General features: G+C 41.9%; 2 protein-coding genes across 5 annotated transcripts in view; one reads left to right on the top strand and one right to left on the bottom strand.

Annotated features, from left to right (window-relative positions):
* Positions 1-3,364, bottom strand: part of acad8 (acyl-CoA dehydrogenase family, member 8) — a 28,010-nt gene extending 24,646 nt beyond the window's left edge. Inside the window, exons 1-3 of one of the 2 annotated variants that reach the window (XM_061878082.1) lie at positions 3,199-3,364; positions 675-775; positions 366-535 (exon numbers count right to left, since the gene is read on the bottom strand). In XM_061878082.1, the coding sequence (XP_061734066.1) occupies positions 366-535; positions 675-775; positions 3,199-3,313 (386 nt within the window). In that variant the 5' untranslated portion in view covers positions 3,314-3,364. Of the gene's footprint in view, positions 1-365; positions 536-634; positions 776-3,198 lie in introns of those variants that run through there. The other variant, XM_061878084.1, reaches the window with a different exon arrangement.
* A 6-nt stretch (positions 3,365-3,370) lies between these two features.
* thyn1 (thymocyte nuclear protein 1) overlaps positions 3,371-22,658 on the top strand; it is a 157,237-nt gene continuing 137,949 nt past the window's right edge. The window contains exons 1-8 of one of the 3 annotated variants that reach the window (XM_061878088.1): positions 3,371-3,473; positions 9,780-9,829; positions 13,047-13,216; positions 13,288-13,356; positions 13,456-13,548; positions 13,632-13,727; positions 17,615-17,765; positions 22,461-22,653. In XM_061878088.1, the coding sequence (XP_061734072.1) occupies positions 9,787-9,829; positions 13,047-13,216; positions 13,288-13,356; positions 13,456-13,548; positions 13,632-13,727; positions 17,615-17,765; positions 22,461-22,507 (669 nt within the window). In that variant the 5' untranslated portion in view covers positions 3,371-3,473; positions 9,780-9,786 and the 3' untranslated portion in view covers positions 22,508-22,653. Of the gene's footprint in view, positions 3,598-9,779; positions 9,830-13,046; positions 13,217-13,287; positions 13,357-13,455; positions 13,549-13,631; positions 13,728-17,614; positions 17,766-22,460; positions 22,654-22,658 lie in introns of those variants that run through there. The other 2 variants (XM_061878086.1, XM_061878087.1) reach the window with 2 other exon arrangements.

The raw sequence follows: 22,658 nt of genomic DNA, 5'->3' as shown, positions 1-22,658 counted from the left end.
AAATAACTATAACATACAGAACATGCTATGCCTTTACCAAACAATCTGTCACTCCTAATCCATAAATCCCATGAAATCTTATACGTCTAGTCTCTTATGTGAATTTGATATTTTACGGTAATGTGTTAATAATTTCACACATAAGTCGCTCCTGACTATGAAACTATGAAAAAAAATGCGACTAATACTCCGAAAAATACGGCACCTTGAAGGTAAAAAAGCTCCATAAAAGTATAACCCATTTACTTTTAATTTATTAACTGCATTTTTTCTCGTAAGAATAATTTCTAATAAATAATATGAATGCGATCCTGAGTAAATAAGTGCCTATCAGCGTACATGAATGCCGTTCTCAGGGGACCCACTTGTGAATGCTGATGTACGCTGTGGTGCTGACGCATCCGGTGGACAAGGCTTCAAAAATGACGGACGTGTCCAGCCTGGACAGACCCGACCCCCCAACATCGGGCTGAACGTAGATGCCGCCGAAGCCCAACTGGGCCGCCTTCCGCATCGTCTCTACTGGAAATATTTCCTGGAAAATAAACAGCACACACATCCAAAACATTGCACGAGGGTTCAGAATATGTCTGCCATGTCCAAAAGACAGCACTACATAATTACATGTGAGTACATTTCTATCCTTCCAAGGAAATGTGTGTCAATAAGGCAACCTTCTGGTCCCACTCGGCCATGTGTGGAGCGATCTCGTTGGCGGCAAAGTCGAAGGCCACCTTTTGGAACTCCTTTTGTTCATCTGTGAGTCCGTGAGAAGCTGTTGCACAGGAGCACATCATGCAAGTTAACTCAGTAAGCAGGAAAAGGGGGTTGATGATCCAGATAATCAATGCTATTGATACCACTGTCACATTTACACTTGCAGGACGACATTGTTTTTGTTGCATTTATGGAAATATTTGTATTAAAGTATTTCACTGAAATCATTTCAATATTCTATATCAGGGGTCGGGAACCTTTTTGGCTGAGAGAACTATGAAAGCCAAATATTTCAAAATGTATTTCCATGAGAGCCATATAATATTTTTTTAACACTGAATACCGTATTTCCTTGAATTGCCACCGGGTATATAGTATGCGCCTGCCTAGAATTACTGCCGGGTCAAACTCATTTTCCAAAATATTATTTTTGTCAGCGCATGACTCAAAAACTCCTTTGTCCCACACGCCATTAGACTGTACAACTCCTCTCTGGGGCGAAGGGGAGGGGGGTACTAGGATGACAGAGGATGCAAAACAATAACAGTGCAATAAGTTTTCATAACATGGTCACTACTGCCTACTTTGTCTTGTTATATTCTTATTTTACTGTTATATTGTTATTCCCATTGTTGCTTTTTAGTTTTTATTCTTATTGTAACATTTCTCTATTTTGTTTCCATTTAAACCCCCATTATTTACTTTTTACTTTTATTTAAATTGATCTCAACTCTGTACACTGCTGCTGGAATTTTAATTTTCCTAAAGGAACTCTCCTGAAGGAATCAATAAAGTACTATCCATCTATCTATCTATGTCTAGAATTTTCGCCGGGTCTAACTCGTTTTGCCAAATAATTAGCATATGCCTAGAATTTCCACCGGGTCAAACTCGTCAAATCACGAGTGACACTTCATCTGTCATCAATTTCAAAATGGAGGAGGCTGATTCTAATCATTTGAAATCGCATAAAGGGAAGAAGATTAAGAGGTATTCAGTAGGATTTAAGGTCCAAGCTATTGAATATGCTAAAAAGAACAGTAAGCAGCTATGTTTTATTAATATACCGTAGCTGCGTGTGTCAAATATAAGTCATAAAATGACTCCCGCCTCCTGGTGGTAGAGGGCGCTAGTGATCCTTCTTGCGACTACTCGGCTGCAGAAGAAGGGACAACAAGCAGCAAGAGTGAGCAGCGATCGTTTATTTTTACCTCTCGCTTGCACTTTTAACATGGGGGATTACATATCTAAAATAAAACAGTTTTCTAAACTGGACTTTCAATCGAAGCAGAAGGGAATAAAGGAAGATCTCCATCCAGACAGAGAGACTTTCAAAACTGAAGAAAGATAAGGAAGACTTCTATAAACAAGTTATCGATGCTTTTGATCAGAAGGAGCTGGCATGGACTTCATTTTTAAGTAAAGGTAAGACCATAATAACGTTTTTTTTTTTTTTATTAAATGTGCTTTTCATGATGGTATTCTTACATCACACTCAAATTTATATGCGCAAGCCTAAATTTACCGCATGCCTTTGGAGTGAGAAGAGGTTATAAATAAATTAGCGCCCCGGCGGCAATTCAAGGAAATACGGTACAACTCAATGCGTGCATTTTTAAGTAAGACCAACATTTTTAGAGTATACCGGTAATAAGTCTCTTATTCTTTTTAATAACATTTTTATTCTAAAGTTAACCAATAATAAATATAATGCTTCTTACCATTAATGCGACATCTTGGAGAGGTGCGATAGAAAACGGATGGTTGGATTAAAATGCATGAGAATGTTTTAACATTTGAACCTTATTTTTAACACTGTGATTACCAGCGGAATTATTCATCACTTATCGTGTTAAGCAATGTCAGCTAAGATTTATCTGAGAGCCAGATGCAGTCATCAAAAGAGCCACATCTGGCTCTAGAGCCATAGGTTCCCTACCCCTGCTATAATCTCACTAAAACACTAATAACACAATAAGAGGATAAGGGATTTTCCAGAATTATCCTATTAAATGTGTCTAATAACATCTGAATCGCTCCCACTGCCCTCGTCTTTTTTTTTCTTTTTCTCTCGTCCTTCACTCTCACTTTCCTCATCCACAAATCTTTCATCCTCGCTCAAATTACTGGGGAAATCGTCGCTTTCTCGGTTCAAATCGCTCTCGCTGCTGGTGGCCATGATTGTAAACAATGTTCAGATGTGAGGAGCTTCACAACCCGTGACGTCACGCGCACATCGTCTGCTACTTCCGGTACAGGAAAGGCTTTTTTTTTTATTAGCGACCAAAAGTTGCGAACTTTATCGTCGATGTTCTGTACTAAATCCTTTCAGCAAAAATATGGCAATTTCGCGGAATGATCAAATATGAGACATAGTTCGTTGTTCGTGACTTGAGGACAACACGGTTCCGTATCTCATTAATGTGATGTCTGCCACTACTTCAAGTACATCCCCCTCGTATGTTTTTAAAGGGCACTTACGGTCAACACATGCAGCAATTCCTCGTCGTTGCGTACTTCTGTGGAAGAAGACGTGGCGGCTTTTACACATGTTATGTGTCAGCCGGGTGACTCTCGCCAAACAGCAGGCAGCCATGTTTTTTTGTTCGTGTTACGTCATGTCCGCCACTTGGGCTGTTGGGATATGGAGTTTGGAAAGCAGGGGCGGGCGGAGCTGTGGATTGATTATTAGTTTAACCAAGGGGAGACGCCGGTGATTAAATCGAACGCATAGTTGACTGACGTCATTAACGCAGGTATTGTCAATGGCTGCTGGTTGCTGTGAAGCACGGCTGACATAAATGTACAATTATTGTTTTTAGCTCTTGGTTGTCTTCATTTACCGGTCAAAGCTGCTTTTTAAGCCCACGAATCTTGTCGGTAAGCCTTAACATTTGTTTCCCGGGTTTTGTGGCGCTGTTTACTTTTTCCACCAAGTAATTGAAGTATCAAAAAGAATCATGTTTTCCTTTAAGTCATGATGTGTTGTCATTCTGAGTCAACTTGACAAGATAAAATACTTTATTGTCCGTTTTTGGTAGTATTTAAGGCTTCTATGTACAAACCCCGTTTCCTTATGAGTTGGGAAATTGTGTTAGATGTAAATAATCAATAAATCAATCAATGTTTACTTATATAGCCCTAAATCACTAGTGTCTCAAAGGGCTGCACAAACCACAACGACATCCTCGGTAGGCCCACATAAGGGCAAGGAATACTCACACCCAGTGGGACGTTGGTGACAATGATGACTATGAGAACCTTGGAGAGGATGAAAGCAATGGATGTCGAGCGGGTCTAACATGATACTGTGAAAGTTCAATCCATAATGGATCCAACACAGTCGCAAGAGTCCAGTCCAAAGCGGATCCAACACAGCAGCGAGAGTCCCGTTCACAGCGGAGCCAGCAGGAAACCATCCCAAACGGAGGCGGATCAGCAGCGCAGGGATGTCCCAAGCCGATACACAGGCAAGCGGTCCATCCTGGGTCCCGACTCTGGACGAACAGCCCATCCTGGGTCCCGACTCTGGACGAGCAGTCCATCTTGGGTCTCGACTCTGGACGAGCACACCATCCTGGGTCCCGACTCTGGACGAGCAGTCCATCCTGGGTCCCGACTCTGGACGAGCAGTCCATCCTGGGTCCCGACTCTGGACGAGCAGTCCATCTTGGGTCTCGACTCTGGACGAGCACACCATCCTGGGTCCCGACTCTGGACGAGCAGTCCATCCTGGGTCCCGACTCTGGACGAGCAGTCCATCCTGGGTCCCGACTCTGGACGAGCAGTCCATCCTGGGTCCCGACTCTGGACGAGCAGTCCATCCTGGGTCCCGACTCTGGACGAGCAGTCCATCTTGGGTCTCGACTCTGGACGAGCACACCATCCTGGGTCCCGACTCTGGACGAGCAGTCCATCCTGGGTCCCGACTCTGGACAGCCAGTACGTCATCCATGGCCATTGGATCGGACCGGACCCCCTCCACAAGGGAGAGTGGGACATAGGAGAAAAAGAAAAGAAACGGCAGATCAACTGGTCTAAAAAGGGAGTCTATTTAAAGGCTAGAGTATACAAATGAGTTTTAAGGTGAGACTTAAATGCTTCTACTGAGGTGGCATCTCGAACTGAATACAATGATTTGCAAATCATTTTCAACCCATATTCAATTGAATGCACTACAAAGAAAGACAAGATAAGTGATGTTCAAACTCATAAACTTTAATATTTTTTTTTGCAAATAATAATTAACTTGGAATTTCATGGCTGCAACACGTGCCAAAGTAGTTGGGAAAGGGCATGTTCACCACTGTGTTACATCACCTTTTCTTTTAACAACACTCAATAAACGTTAGGGAACTGAGGAAACTAATTGTTGAAGCTTTGAAAGTGGAATTCTTTACCATTCTTGTTTTATGTAGAGCTTCAGTCGTTCAACAGTCCGGGGTCTCCGCTGTCGTATTTTACGCTTCATAATGCGCCACACATTTTCGATGGGAGACAGGTCTGGATTGCAGGCGGGCCAGGAAGGTACCCACAGTCTTTTTTTTACAACGACACGCTGTTGTAACACTTGTCTGGCTGAAATAAGCAGGGGCGTTCATGATAACGTTACTTGGATGACAACATATGTTGCTCCAAAACCTGTATGGATCAGTCAGCATTAATGGTGCCTTCACAGATGTGTAAGTTACCCATGCCTTGGCCACTAATACACCCCCGTACGATCTCAGATGCTGGCTTTTGAACTTTACGCCTATAACAATCCGGATGGTTATTTTCCTCTTTGTTCTGGAGGACACCACATCCTCTGTTTCCAAATATAATTTGAAATGTGGACTCGTCAGACCATGGAACACCTTTTCCCTTTGCATCAGTTCATCATAGGTGAGCTCGGGCCCAGCCAAGCCGGCGGCGTTTCAGGATATTGTTGATGAATGGGTTTGGCTTTGCATAGTAGAGTTTTAACTTGCACTTACAGATGTAGCGACCAACTGTAGTTACTGACAGTGGTTTTATGAAGTGTTCCTGAGCCCATGTGGTGATATCCTTTACACACTGTCGGTTTTTGATGCAGTATCGCCTGAGGGGTCAAAAGTCCGTAATATCATCGCTTACGTGCAGAGATTTCTCCAGATTCTCTGAACTTTTTGATGATTTTACATACTGCAGATGGTAAAATCCCTAAATTCCTTGCAAAAGCTCGTTGAGAAATGTTGTTCTAAAGCTGTTCGACAATTTGCTTACAAAGTGGTGACCCTCACCCCATCCTTGTTTGTGAATTACTTAGCATTTCATGGAAGCTGCTTTTATACCCAATCATGGCACCCACCTGTTCCCAATCAGCCTGCACACCTGTGGGATGTTCCATATAAGTGTTTGATGAGCATTCCTCAACTTTATCAGTATTTATTGCCACCTTTCCCATCTTCTTTGTCACGTGTTGCTGGCATCAAATTCTAAAGTTAATGATTATTTGCAAAAAAAAAATGTTTATGAGTTTGAACATCAAATATGTTGTCTTTGTAGCATATTCAACTGAATATGGGTTGAAAAGGATTTGCAAATTTTGTATTCTGTTTATATTTACATCTAACACATTTTCCCAACTCATATGGAAAAAATGTTTGTAATATTTGTTGACTAAATGTAGACACGTCGTTAATATTTGCAGTCATTCAAATTTTGAATTTAAAGACCTGCATAACTCAGCATTACGTAAACCGTAAAACGTAAATAAATAATAAATATGACTTTCAGGCCTCTTATACACTTAGCCGGATAAGGTTATCCAGGGTAAATCCCACCTAACCTTATCCTTGTCCACACATACACAATGGGCGTTTTAGACCCCCTCCCGGCCCAACGTGACTTAGTACGCATGCGGGGAAAATGCTCACGTCATAGTCACCTCCAGTGTAGCCTTGTGTGCAAATTCTTAAATTGAACTTCTCTGAACAATACCCAGTGTTGTGGTATTTCATTGAACTGGAATCCAGTGTGCTGTGGGGCCCTATTGTAGTGAATCATAAAATAATCAAATCTTTCAATCAATCATTGTTTACTTACATAGCCCTAAATCACGAGTGCAATGTACGTAGAGTGGATCTAACATAATAGTGTGAGAGTCCAGTCCACAGTGGATCTAATATAATAGTGAGAGTCCAGTCCATAGTGGATCTAACATAATAGTGAGAGTCCAGTCCATAGTGGATCTAAAATAATAGTGAGAGTCCAGTCCATAGTGGATCTAACATAATAGTGGGAGTCCAGTCCATAGTGGATCTAACATAATAGTGTGAGAGTCCAGTCCATAGTGGATCTAACATAATAGTGAGAGTCCAGTCCATAGTGGATCTAACATAATAGTGAGAGTCCAGTCCATAGTGGATCTAACATAATAGTGAGAGTCCAGTCCATAGTGGATCTAACATAATAGTGAGAGTCCAGTCCATAGTGGATCTAACATAATAGTGTGAGAGTTCAGTCCATAGTGGATCTAACATAATAGTGTGAGAGTCCAGTCCATAGTGTATCTAACATAATAGTGAGTCCAGTCCATAGTGGATCTAACATAATAGTGTGAGAGTTCAGTCCACAGTGGATCTAACATAATAGTGTGAGAGTCCAGTTCATAGTGGATCTAACATGATAGTGTGAGAGTCCAGTCCATAGTGGATCCAACATAATATTGTGAGAGTCCAGTCCATAGTGGATCTAACATAATAGTGAGAGTCCAGTCCATAGTGGATCTAACATAATAGTGTGAGAGTCCAGTCCATAGTGGATCTAACATAATAGTGGGAGAGTCATGTCCATTGTGGATCTAGCATAATAGTGAGAGTCCAGTCCATAGTGGATCTAGCATAATAGTGAGAGTACAGTCCATAGTGGATCTAACATGATAGTGTGAGAGTCCAGTCCATAGTGGATCTAACATAATAGTGGGAGAGTCCTGTCCATTGTGGATCTAACATTATAGGGAGAGTCCAGTCCATAGTGGATCTAACGTAATAGTGTGAGAGTCCAGTCCATAGTGGATCTAACATTATAGGGAGAGTCCAGTCCATAGTGGATCTAACGTAATAGTGTGAGAGTAAAGTCCATAGTGGATCTAACATAATAGTGGATAGTGGGAGAGTCCATTCCATAGTGGATTTAGCATAATAGTGAGAGTTCAGTCCATAGTGGATCTAACATAATAGTGTGAGAGTTCAGTCCATAGTGGATCTAACATAATAGTGGATAATGGGAGAGTCCAGTCCATAGTGGATCTAACATAATAGTGAGAGTCCAGTCCATAGTGGATCCAACATAATAGTGTGAGAGTCCAGTCCATAGTGGATCTAACATAATAGTGTGAGAGTCCAGTCCATAGTCTATTTAACATAATAGTGTGAAAGTCCAGTTCATAGTGGATCTAACATGATAGTGTGAGAGTCCAGTCCGTAGTGGATCTAACATAATAGTGTGAGAGTACAGTCCATAGTGGATCTAGCATAATAGTGAGAGTCCAGTCCATAGTAGATCTAACATAATAGTGAGAGTCCAGTCCTTAGTGGATCTAACATTATAGTGAGAGTCCAGTCCATAGTGGTTTTAACATAATAGTGTGAGAGTCCAGTCCATAGTGGATCTAGCATGATAGTGTGAGAGTTCAGTCCATAGTGGATCTAACATAATAGTGAGAGTACAGTCCATAGTAAATCTAACATGATAGTGGGAGAGTCCAGTCCATAGTGGATCTAGCATAATAGTGAGTCCAGTCCATAGTGGATCTAACATAATAGTGAGAGTCCAGTCCTTAGTCGATCTAACATTATAGTGAGAGTCCAGTCCATAGTGGTTTTAACATAACATTGTGAGAGTCCAGTCCATAGTGGATCTAACATAATAACATATTGTGTCATTTATCATTGTATTATTTTGTCAAACGTATTAAGGACAAGTGAATTATTAATCTACTTTTTCATTTACTGTTAATATCTGCTTACTTTCTCTTTTAACATGTTCTACTACACTTCTGTTAAAATGTAATAATCACTTATTCTTCTCTCATTTCATACTTTACATTAGTTTTGGATGATACCACAAATTTGGGTGACAATCTGATACAAAGTAGTTACAGGATCATACATTGGTCACATTCTAAGTCCTCATGTGTCCAGGGACATATTACCTGGGTTTGTAAACATAATATACATTTAAAAAAAAATGAAATATTTTGATGCTAAAAAATATCGTAATAATGGGAGTATGGACCAGATACGCTCCTGTACTTGGTATCATTACAGTGGATGTCAGGTGTAGATCCACCAATGGCGTTTGTTTACGTTGTGAGGCCAGTGAGCTTTGGAGTGTAGTGAAGCATGTTTAGCTATTCCTCGTCCTGCAGGGATAATACTTGTAAGAAACGTTCTTTATTTGTTGCCATGGAGACAAGGATTCGTGATTTAGAAGTAGCTAAAACACTGCCGACTGCGGATGGACTTTAGCCGCTTGTTAGCTAGCCATATCTTAAAGCATCTCACCCTGAGGGTGTTTCAGTATTATAACTTTACCTTTTTATTTTTGCTTTTTAAGCCTAAGTGCGTCCGTTCTCCCTTTTCTGTCTACACACTGTGTCTGATTGTAAGTACTCTGTCATTGTGTGCTGCCGAACATGCTCCTCTACTCGTAAACCAGCAATGACACGATGTGACGAGAGGAGATACGGGGGTTTGTTGGACTGGTACTTTTTAGAGGCAGTATAGTACCGAATATGATTCATTAGTATCGCGGTACTATACTGATACCGGTATACAGTACAACCCTAATGTGCATTGTATCTTGTCACAAAGTTGTCACAAATGGCAACTTCCTATGAGGAGTTTTATTTTACAATACAACTATAAACAAGCTTTTTTCTAGTTAAAGTTAACTCGGAGAAAATGCAGTTGCTTATAAATTATTTAATGTTTCTCCCCGGCTCCCTTTTTCAATGTGTCACGGACCGGTGGACGGCGACCACTGCCATATAGGACCTTTCCTACTTTGAAATATGATGTGTGTCTTTTTTGATCTAGAAAAGAGATGCCTCCAAAGAAAAGAGGAAGTAAAAGGACAGTTAATTCCGGTAAGTGAATTATTTAATTATACACACCATTTTTGTTTAATATTACAAACCCCGTTTCCATATGAGTTGGGAAATTGTGTTAGATGTAAATATAAACGGAATACAATAATTTGCTAATCCTTTTCAACCCATTTTCAGTTGAATGCACTTCAAAGACAACATATTTGATATTCAAACTCATTAACTTTGTTTTGTTTTTTTTGCAAATAATTAACTTAGAATTTCATGGCTGCAACACATGCCAAAGTAGTTGGGAAAGGGCATGTTCACCACTGTGTTACATCACCTTTCTTTTAACATTACTCAATAAACGTTTGGGAACTGAGGAAACTAGATGTTGAAGCTTTGAAAGTGGAATATTTTCCCGTTCTTGTTTTATGTAGAGCTTCAGTCATTCAACAGTCCGGGGTCTCTGCTGTCGTATTTTACGCTTCATAATGCGCCACGCATTTTCCATGGGAGACAAGTCTGGACTGGGCAGGCCAGGAAAGTACCTGGACTCTTTTTTTTTAATTACAAAGCCACGCTGTTGTAACACGTGCTGAATGTGGCTTGGCATTGTCTTGCTGAAATAAGCAGGGGCGTCCATGATAAAGATGGCGCTTAGATGGCAGCATATGTTGCTCCAAAACCTGTATGTACCTTTCAGCATTAATGGTGGCTTCACAGATGTGCAAGTTACCCATGCCTCTGGCACTAATGCACCACCATACCATCACAGATGCTGGCTTTTGAACTTTGTGTCGATAACTGTCTGGATGGTTCGCTTCTCCTTTGGTCCGGATGACACGATGTCGAATATTTCCCAAAACAATTTGAAATGTGGACTCGTCAGACCACAGAACACTTTTCCACTTTGCATCAGTCCATCTTAGATGATCTCGGGGCCCAGAGAAGCCGGCAGCGTTTCTGGATGTTGTTGATAAATGGCTTTTGCTTTGCATAGTAGAGATTTAACTTACACTTACAGATGTAGCGACAAACTGTATTCAGTGACAGTGGTTTTCTGAAGTGTTCCTGAGCCCATGTGGTGATATCCTTTAGAGATTGATGTCGGTTTATGATACAGTGCCGTCTGAGGGATCAAAGGTCACGGTCATTCGATGTTGGTTTCCGTCCATGCCGCTTACGTGGAGGGATTTCTCCAGATTCTCTGAACCTCTTGATGATATTATGGAGCGTAGATGTTGAAATCCCTAAATTTCTTGCAATTGCACTTTGAGAAATGTTGTTCTTAAACTGTTTTGACTATTTGCTCACGCAGTTGTGGACAAAGGGGTGTACCTCGCCCCATCCTTTCTTGTGAAAGACTGAGCATTTTTTGGGAAGCTGTTTTTATACCCAATAATGGCACCCACCTGTTCCCAATTAGCCTGCACACCTGTGGGATGTTCCAAATAAGTGTTTGATGAGCATTTCTCAACTTTATCAGTATTTATTGCCACCTTTCCCAACTTCTTTGTCACGTGTTGTTGGCATCAAATTCTAAAATTAATGATTATTTAAAAAAAAAAAAGGTTTATCAGTTTGAACATCAAATATGTTGTCTTTGTAGCACAGGGGTCGGCAACCTCTACCACTCAAAGAGACATTTTGACCCGTTTCACAAAAAAAAGAAGACAATAGGAGCCGCAAGCATTCTCGTGAATATTTGCTGCTGGTCACCCAGATAACAATAAGGGCGTGATATGAAGCCTTTGCCTTTGACGTCTTCTACAACATGTACAAACTGCTTGCCAGTCCAGCAACATGTTGTATGTGGCTTCTGCAGATACAAGATGGTTTGCTGGTGTTGCTAATGTTTTAGCTCGGTTGGTAGAGTGGCCGTGCCAGCAACTTGAGGGTTGCAGGTTCGATTCCCGCTTCTGCCATCCTAGTCACTGACGTTGTGTCCTTGGGCAAGACACTTTACCCACCTGCTCCCAGTGCCACCCACACTGGTTTGAATGTAACTTAGATATTGGGTTTCACTATGTAAAGCGCTTTGAGTCACTAGAGAAAAAGCGCTATATAAATATAATTCACTTCACTTCACGTACGAGATTGCAAGGCATACTATACTGGGTGATACAGGGTTCACTGAAAGTTGTGATATAAACAACTTTAACACTCTTACTAATATGTGTCACACTGTGAACCCACACCAAACAAGAATGTTAAACACATTTCGGGAGAACATTCTCACAGTAACACAACACAAAAATACCCAGAATCCTTTGCACCCATGACTCATTACTGACTATATTATACACCCGGCTAGCACCAAACCGCCCCTCCCCGCCTCCCATCCATGCGTCGGTTGAGGTAGGCGGGAGTGTATAATATAGTCAGGAAGAGTCATGGATGCAAAGAATTTTGGGTATTTGTTGTGTTGCGTTTATGTTGTGTTACTGTGAGGATGTTCTCCCGGAATGTGTTTGTCATTCTTGTTTGGTGTGGGTTCACAATGTGGTGCATATTAGTAAGTGTTAGTGTTAACGTTGTTTATATCACAACCTTCAGTGTAACCTGTATCACTCAGTATGCGTTGCAATCTCGTACATTTGACGATAGAAGCAGCGAAATGCATGCGTCCGGTCGGCACGCAGATATCATAGCGTAAAGGCGGGCGCGATGACATGTTGTAGAGCAGTGGTCCCCAACCACCGGGCCGCAGAATAATTTTTTATATAAAAAAAAAATAAAATATATATATATATTTTTTTTTTTATTAAATCAACATAAAAAACACAATATACACTTACAAATAGTGCACCAACCACAAAAAACTCCCTTTTTCATGACAAAAACGTCCCTTTTTCATGACAAAGAAGAAAAGAAAAAAAAAAGGACACCCCCCCCGGGCCGCGGGACAAATTATTAAGCGTTGACCAGTCCGCGGATACAAAAAGGTTGGGGACCACAGTTGTAGAGGACGTTAAATGAAAAGCTATCATGGCACGCCCTCAATATTGTAGTCTGAGTGAAAATCGAAGAACGTCCGGGAGAGGCACCGAAATCCGGAATCCCCCCGTAACAGTGTGGGGGGTCGGCGATTATGCAGCTGAGCCACATCAGAGTTGCCGAAGCCGCGGGTTGCTGACCCCTGTTGTTGCATATTCAACTGAATATGGCTTGAAAATGATTTGCAAATCATTGTATTCCGTTTATATTTACATCTAACACAATTTCCCAACTCATATTTGTATTAAAACTAGGTATGGCTTGTGCACCACAGGTGAGCACGTGGAAAATGACGCCGACTCCCCTCCCGCGCCTAAAGTCGGCCGCAGGACGAAGCCTCCGTCTCCTGCGGAGCCTTCCAGTGAGAAAAACACGGAGCAGCACTGTCACTGGCTCATGAAATCGGAGCCCGAGAGCCGCTTTGAGAATGGCATCGACGTCAAAGTACAGTATGAAATATAGAGCGGAGTCTCGCCCTTTTGCCGAGCTCTGATGTGTTTTTATTGCTCTCTCAGTTTGGGATTGAGGATCTGAAGGCTTTGCCAAATCAGACCGGCTGCTGGGACGGCGTCCGCAATTATCAGGTACCATCTGACTTTTGTGATCAAGAGATTATCCCACCACTTGTGTAATACTGCAAAAAAGGCTTTGCGGCACTCCTTTTTTCTTTTTCAAATGGTCAGGCACGCAACTTCATGCGTCAGATGAAAGAGGGGCAGTCGGCTTTCTTTTATCACAGCAACTGCAAAGAACCGGGAATTGCAGGACTGATGGAAGTAAGAGCCCACGCATGGGACTACCTCGGTGACGGCGAACATGTTATCCAGCTCCAATACTGAACCGCATGTCTTTTCTCCAGATAGTGAAGGAAGCTTACGTGGACCACACCCAGTTTGACAAGAAAGATGTTCATTTTGACGCCAGCAGCAAGCCAGACAACCCAAAGTGGAGCATGGTGAGATTAGTCTGCAACAAGAGAGCTCACAGTGCCAAGTCATAATCATCTTCACTGAGCACTTGACAACTATTTCAAATATAATAAAATTACTTCTTTTTTTTTTTTTTTAAAGGGGAACATTATCACCAGACATATGTAAGCGTCAATATATACCTTGATGTTGCAGAAAAAGGACCATATGTTTATTTAACCGATTTCCGAACTCTAAATGGGTGAATTTTGGCGAATTAAACGCCTTTCTCTTTATCGCTCTCTTTGCGATAAACATCGGTCGTCAACGCCATGTTTCCCTACCACATCGAGTCAAATCAGCTCTGTTATTTTCAGTTTTTTCGACTGTTTTCCGTACCTTGGAGACATCATGCCTCGTCGGAGGGTGTAACAACACAAACAGGGACGGATTCAAGTTGATTTCCGTAAAATGTGCATCGATTAGCATGGCATGCTAATCGATGCTTTCTATTTAGGCTAGCTGTGTGCATTATGCCTTTTTGTAGCTATATATACATCTAGCCTTTCCCTCCACCCACATTCAATGCCAAACAAACACTTACCAATCGACGGAGTTAAGTTGCTCCAGTGTCAAGAGATGCAAAAGTCCCTCGTTTGGTTTTTACCGGCGATGCTACGACAGAGATGGCACAGAGATGACAAGAATGTCTGGATATCCTGCGACACACAAAGCAGGTGCATTCCCAACGATAAAGTCAACGAAATCACAAAGGTGAGTTTTGTTGTTATTGACTTATTGATCCAGTGTCAATGCGAAAGTCCTAATAGGTCGGTCTGCACATTTTACTGGCCGAATAGCGTCAATAGCTTCAGTTTCTTCTTCACTTTCGGTTTTGCTATCTGCCTCCATACTCCAACCATCTGTTTCAATACATGCGTAATCTGTTGAATCGCTTAAACCGCTGAAATCCATGTCTGAATCCGAGCTAATGTCGCTATATCCTGCTGTGCCATTGTTTGTATTGCAATCGCTATGTGACGCCACAGGGAAATGGACAGCGGCATCGCAAAAAGCGAAAATCAAGCACTTTTAAGCTTTTTTTTAGGGATATTCCGGGAGATGTAAAATTTTGGAAAAAAATGAAAAATAAAATAAGCCACTGGGAACTGATTTTTATTGGTTATAACCCTTCTGGAATTGTGATAATGTTCCCCTTTAATGGTTGCTTGGTAGTAATCACATTGTTCTACTGCAGGGGCGTCAAACGTGCGATCAGGCCCGCGAACAAGTTTTATCCAGCCCGTGGGATGAGTTTGCCAAGTATAAAAATGAGCCAAAATTTTGGAATGAAAGAAACTGCTGTTCAGAATATGTCCACTGGATGTCGCAATAGCAACTTTGTAGATTATGCTACATATGTAAAAAAATATATATATATATACATATATATAAACGCATCAGTCTAGGAAAATGACCAAACTACATAAATGACATCTTGTAATTTGATTTTGCTATTTTAGATTGAAAATGAACACCAATGAGTTGACTGATGAACATTATCACATCATTTATTCAGAAAGTATAAATAACGACAAAGAATACTATTAACCACAACATGTAAGTGTAAAAAAACAACATGATTTTGTACATTTTCAGAATGTGCTTATTCTATTCTTAAACAAAGAAGAAGTTGTCACTAAGTGCACAAAACAAGGTCCATACGGACATGGATGACAGAGTCTGGTGTGGATGAACTTGACTGGCCTGCACAGAGTCCTGACCTGAACCCGATAGAACACCTTTGGGATGAATTAGAACGGCGATTTAAAAGTCAGTCCTTCTCCACCAACATCACCTCACTGATGCTCTTTTGGGAGAATGGTGGAAAATTCCTATAAACACACTCCGCAACCTTCTGGACAGCCTTCCTAGAAGAGTTGAAGCTGTAATAGCTGCAAAAGGTGGACCGACATCATATTGTGCACAGTGCACAAAGCAAGGTCCATAAAGACATGGATGACAGAGTCTGGTGTGGATGAACTTGACTGGCCTGCACAGAGTCCTGACCTGAACCCGATAGAACACCTTTGGGATGAATTTGAACGGCGATTTAAAAGTCAGTCCTTCTCCACCAACATCAGTGTGTGACCTCACTGATGCGCTTTTGGGAGAATGGTGGAAAATTCCTATAAAAACACTCCGCAACCTTGTGGACAGCCTTCCTAGAAGAGTTGATAGCTGTAATAGCTGCAAAAGGTGGACCGACATCATATTGTGCACAGTGCACAAAGCAAGGTCCATAAAGACATGGATGACAAAGTCTGGTGGGGATGAACTTGACTGACCTGCACAGAGTCCTGACCTGAACCCGATAGAACACCTTTGGGATGAATTAGAACGGCGATTTAAAAGTCAGTCCTTCTCCACCGACATCAGTGTGTGACCTCACTGAAGCGCTTTTGGGAGAATGGTGGAAAATTCCTATAAACACACTCCGCAACCTTGTGGACAGCCTTCCTAGAAGAGTTGAAGCTGTGATAGCTGCAAAAGGTGGACCGACATATTGTGCACGGTGCACAAAGCATGGTCGACAAAGACATGGATGACAAAGTCTGGTGTGGGTGAACTTGACTGGCCTGCACAGAGTCCTGACCTGAACCCGATAGAACACCTTTGGGATGAATTTGAACGGCGATTTAAAAGTCAGTCCTTCTCCACCAACATCAGTGTGTGACCTCACTGATGCTCTTTTGGGAGAATGGTGGAAAATTCCTATAAAAACACTCCGCAACCTTGTGGACAGCCTTCCTAGAAGAGTTGATAGCTGTAATAGCTGCAAAAGGTGGACCGACATCATATTGTGCACAGTGCACAAAGCGAGGTCCATAAAGACATGGATGACAAAGTCTGGTGGGGATGAACTTGACTGACCTGCACAGAGTCCTGACCTGAACCCAATAGAACACCTTTGGGATGAATTAGAACGGCGATTTAAAAGTCAGTCCTTCTCCACCAACATCAGTGTGTGACCTCAGTGATGCGCTTTTGGGAGAATGGTGGAAAATTCCTATAAACACACTCCGCAACCTTGTGGACAGCCTTCCTAGAAGAGTTGAAGCTGTAATAGCTGCAAAAGGTGGACCGACATCATATTGTGCACAGTGCACAAAGCAAGGTCCATAAAGACATGGATGACAGAGTCTGGTGTGGGTGAACTTGACTGGCCTGCACAGAGTCCTGACCTGAACCCGATTAGAACACCTTTGGGATGAAGTAGAACGGAGACTGAGAGCCAGGCCTTCTCCACCAACATCAGCGAGTGACCTTTTGGAAGAATGGTGGAAAATTCCCTATAAAGACACTCCGCGGTTTTGTGGACAGCCTTCCCAGAAAAGTTGATGCTGTAATAGCTGCAAAAGGTGGACCCACATCATATTGAACCCAATGGGTTAGGAATGGGATGACACTTTAAGTTCATATGTGAGTCAAGGCAGGTGGACAAATAACTTTTGGAAATATAGTGTATGTTTGTTCTTGTTTGCTGTGGTGAAAAAGTGCTCTTCATAATACAAGCTAATATTTTTGGTTATATGCAAATACACCATAAACATTAGCAACACCAGCAAACCAGCCATAGCCACCTAAATTGTTTTGGGGGGCACATTTCCGTAGAGCTGAGGACCATGGGGCCTGGACCTCTCCCTGAATATATGATTATATATTCTATATAAGTAAACATTGATTGATTGATGGATGTGTTTAGATCTACTATTATTATAAAAACATATTTGTAAAAAATGTTCAGCCCTTTTGGATAGAAAATTCCAGGACATATACAGGAAATCGCACATAGAGAAAAGTACCAGAAACAGAATGAGTGAGTGAATGTGTAAGATGACAAGTGTCTGACGCGTCCTCTCTTGACTCTCAGGTTGATGTGCAGTACCAAAGAATGACCAAGCGTTTCCTTCCACTGGCCGAGCTCAAAAAGTACCACCTGCAGCATCGTGCCAATGGGGGTCCTCTGAAGGACATGGCACTTTTCACCAGGGCCAGACTATCTGTCCAGCCTCTCACCACAGGTAAAAAAATAAATAAAAAATCACTACCAAATTTCCGATTTGAAAGTTTGGGATCATAATATAGTTATGGCCAGTGTCGGGACTAACCCGTTACAATTAATGCGTTACTGTAACTGTTACTGTCAGCGGGAACTGGTAGTCTAAGGTTTTATTTTTTATATTCAGTAACTCAGTTACATGATGCATTACTGCGTTATTTTACGTAATTTTTATGTGGAAATGGTTAGAAACAGAAGATCTGAGTGTGTTTTATTGGAGTGCTTTGGTGTCGTCCTTCTGTGTCAAAAGGAAGAGAAGAGGCACGCTCTGTGTGGGTGGGGTGGGTGGTGTCTGTGTTTACTAACAAAACATCATAGTGGAGCTGAAGCCGAGCTTCTTAAAGGGGAACATTATCACAATTTCAGAAGGGTTAAAACCAATAAAAAAATCAGTTCCCAGTGGCTTATTTTATTTTTCGAAGTTTTTTTCAAAATTTTACCCATCCCGAAATATCCCAAAAAAAGGCTTTAAAGGGGAACATTATCACAATTTCAAAAGGGTTAAAAACAATAAAAATCAGTTCCCAGTGGCTTGTGGTATTTTTTTAACTTTTTTTCAAAATTTTACCGGTCTCGGAATATCCCTAAATAAAGCTTTAAAGTACCTTATTTTCGCTCTCTGCGAAGACACTGGCCATTTCCCTGTGACGTCATACAGTGCTGCCAATGTAAACAAACAATGGGAATACCACAGCAAGATATAGTGACATTAGCTCGGATTCAGACTCGGATTTCAGCGATTCAACAGATTACCCATGTATTGAAACAGATGGTTGGAGTATGAAAATATTGAAGAAGAAACTGAAGCTATTGAGCGAATAGCTATTGACGCTAATCATAGCCATAGCATGGCCGAATAGCTGCGTTAGCATCGCCGATCAGGACTTTCGCATCTTTTGACACTGGAGCAACTTAAATCCGTCGATTGGTAAGTGTTTTTCTCGCATTGAATGTGGGTGGAAGGAAACCTAATATAGTTGGAAATGGATCTGCAGGTTATCCATACATCTCTGTGCCATGTCTGCTTTAGCACCGCCGGTAAATAGCATGTTAGCATCGATTAGCGTAGGATGTTAGCATCGATCAGCTGGCACTCAACATCAACAAAACTCACCTTTGTGATTTCGTTGACTTTATAGTTGCAAATGCATCTGCAGGTTATCCTTACATCTCTGTGCCATGTCTGCCTTAGCATCGCCGGTCAAATGTGGAGACACTCTGGCACATTCAACGGGGGTCTGGCGGTTTCATTCTAAACTTCCAGAGTGTTTAATTATCACATTACTCTAAATCAGTAGTCTCAAACTCAATTGACCTGGGGGCCACTGGATGCAGAAACTGGGTGAGGCTGGGCAACAAGTAAAGATTTCTTAAAAAATCTAACATGCACTTTTTAATGAATTCACCTTCTTTGAATGGCTTTACCGCCCTAGTAACATACTTGCCATCTCACGTGATCTTTCCGGGAAACACCTGAATATCAGTGCCCTTCCAGAACATCTCCCAGGGCAATCATTCTCCCGGTTTTCAACCGCACAACAATTTTAAGGGTGTACCGTGATGCTACTGCCTTTAGCGTCGTCTACAACGTACCGTCTCGTCTGCATTTCCACCATACCAATAGTGTGCCAGCCCAGTCACATATTGTATGAGGCTTCTGCAAACCCACGGAAGCGACTGGAAGACATTGTTGATCAACAGCCACAGAGGTCACACTGAGGGTGGCCGTATAAACAACTTTATCACTGTTACAAATATGCGCCACACTATGAACCCACACTAAACAAGATTGACAAACACATTTTGGGAGAACATCCGCACCGTAACACGACATAAACACAACAGAACAAATACCCAGAATCCCATGCAGCCCTAACTCTTATGGGCTACAATAGGGGGCGAGGTTGGGGCGTAGGGAAGGGGTGTATATAGTTACCCGGAAGAGTTAGGGCTGCATGGGATTCTGGTTATTTGTTCTGTTGTGTTACGGTGCGGATGTTCTCCCAAAATGTTTGTCATTCTTGTTTGGTGTGGGTTCACAGTGTGGCGCATATTTGTTACAGTGTTAAAGTTGTTTATACGGCCACCCTCAGTGTGACCTGCGTGGCTGTTGATCAACTATGTCTTGCAGTCGCTTTTGAAGCCAAATACAACGTGGCTGGGCTGGCACGATGTTTGTAGAGGTTGTACAGGACGGTAAAGGCAGTGGCTCAACGGTGCCCTCTTAATGTTACCCCTGGAGGGGCACCTTTTTAAATGAGAGACTCCCGAAAAAATTGTGGGTATAAAAATACGACGCTGTAAAGTGCATATAAAATTTGCGGGTCACACCAACATTAAATTTTCATATCAAGGTGCGGGCCGCAAAATAACGTCTCGGGCCGCGTGTTTGAGACCCCTGCTCTAAATCTATAGACTATGAAGTTCACAAACATAAAGAGGGATCCTAGTGGGCCAGGCCGATCTTTACTTTTCTCTAAACTAAAACTGGGGAAATGCGTAGAGCAGGGGTGTCAAACTCAAATACAGTGTGGGCCAAAATTTAAAACTGAACAAGGTTGAACAAATTAACCTTTTAGGTGGTAGCGTGTATTGTAGTGTCCCGGAAGAGTTAATGCTGCAAGGTGTTCTGGGTATTTGTTCTGTTGTGTTACGATACAGATGTTCTCCCGAAATGTGTTTGTCATTCTTGTTTGGTATGGGTTCACAGTGTGGCACATATTTGTAACAGTGTTAAAGTTGTTTATACGGCCACCCTCAAGTGTCACCTGTATGGCTGTTGAGCAGGTATGCAATGCATTCACTTATGAGTGTGTATAAGCCGCTTGCATTATGAAGCTGTTTGTATGGAGGATAAGCGGACGTGACGACCGGTTTTAGAGAACATTAAAGGCAGTGCCTTTAAGGCACGGCCCCCAATATTGTTGTCCGGGTGGAAATCGGGAGATATTCGGGAGAATGGTTGCCTGGGGAGATTTTCGGGAGGGGCACTGAACCCCGGAAGTCTCCCGGGAAAATTGGGAGGGTTGGCAAGTATGAATACTAGCGGTGAATGGGGTGTTACCGCGGCACAGCCACTGTATAATACCAGTGGGCCAGCTCTAATGTTACTTTGATATTGCCTGCGGGCCAGAGTTTGACACCCATGGCGTAGAGCAGGGGTTCCCATTACGTCGATCGCGATCGACTGGTCGATCTCGGAGGGTGTGTCAGTCGATCTCAAGCCAGGCATTAAAAAATATACATAAAAATGAGCAATCATCAATCATACCAAGACTTCACTTTCGTCAGTTGTTTGACATTCTCGGCACCCGAGGATCTTGTGAGATGACGCTGGCTGCTGCGAGCTCATATTTAAGAAAAAAATCTCTAACAGGGCGGACGCAGAGAAACACATTTTATTTCTAGAGACTCCGTACCTACTGTCAAAACTCTAAAGACCGACTGCACAGTTCCTGTCTTCACCATAAAAGACCTGTTTCATCCTGCCTGTGCTAACAAAATAAGAGTTTCAGAAAGCTAGCGTGCACAAGCTAGCAAGCTACGGAGTTTGATGCCAATGTATTTCTCCCCCGCCCTCAGCGACCGCTTTCTCACTTGCTTGCCCACCCGCACACTCACTGACGTCACTCACCTGCTGCCAGACATTAAAGGGCCACACACATATGCTACTCTCATAACAAAGTGTTTAAAAACGGGTATGCAAGTTGGACAAATGAGATGCCAAATCCAACCACTTTCATGCGGTATTGGACAGAAAGGAGGACTTTTTTTTTCCTCCATTTGAAAATGCGGACGTTATCAGCACCACTGTCTAATTCCAATCAATGCAAGTCATCAGAATCAAATACACCAACTTATATTCTTGTCTTCATGAAAGAAAGGAATCTATGTGTGTTAAACATGCTTGTATTATCATTAAACACCATTAACTTGTTAACAAAAATGTCTCTTTCATAAATAAATAAATATAAATTATAAATAGGAATGAGGTAGCTCTCCTCAACTTGGTCAATTGAAAAGTAGCTCACCTGCAGAAAAAGTGTGAGCGCCCCTGATGTAGAGTGTTCAGGGCTTCAGTACAGTGTTGATCTCCTGAAGACATTTATTTCACAATTCCTTGAGAGAAAAAAGGCCTGGTTAGGCTTTGTGTATAGCAGTATGTGTGCTGTATATAGTGACATGACATATAATCATGTAATTTGTGCCTTCCTTGGGTGAAGCCAGGTTTACAGCTATGTTGTGACATGTTGTTGTTATGTGGTTTGTTACTTATGTATGTTATGTTGCAGCTATTTAAAATAGTTTTGTCAATTTGTTCTGGCCCAGAATAAATTGGCCCTTTGCAACATATCTTTGTGTGTTGTATGTAGACCACATGGCTTAGCAAAGTTCAGTGATGCAAATGCATGTCAAGTTGATCAACAGACTGTATTATTCTCCAGTGCAATAACAGTACTGAAATGAAGGCTAAAAGGGCATTAATGGGAGCCTTAAAAAGGAACTATAGAGTGAGTTCTCACAGTAACGCATTACTTTTTGGTGTAAGTAACTGAGTTACTTTTGAAATAAAGTAACTAGTAACTGTAAGTAGTCATTGGTTTTCAGTAACTAACCCAACACTGATTTTGACTACTTTTCTTTTTCGTCTCTGCAGAGGAGTTTGACTTTGTTCTGAGTTTGGAGGACCAAGAACCGCTTTGAAAGTTTTTGGATCACGCTCTGCTTCATTAAGAGGTGAAATGACTCTTGCTAATGTGAACATAGCATTGGTGAGGTGCTTGTCTTGGTCTCATGATGACTATTTTGATACAAACTGTAATTAAACCGCTTAGGCCTATTTAAGGTTACAGTG

Source organism: Nerophis ophidion, linkage group LG18 (genome assembly GCF_033978795.1).
Source record: "Nerophis ophidion isolate RoL-2023_Sa linkage group LG18, RoL_Noph_v1.0, whole genome shotgun sequence".
Classification (NCBI taxonomy): Eukaryota; Metazoa; Chordata; class Actinopteri; order Syngnathiformes; family Syngnathidae; genus Nerophis; species Nerophis ophidion.
Note: the sequence above shows the minus strand (reverse complement) of the source record. Positions and strands in the feature narration are given on the sequence as shown.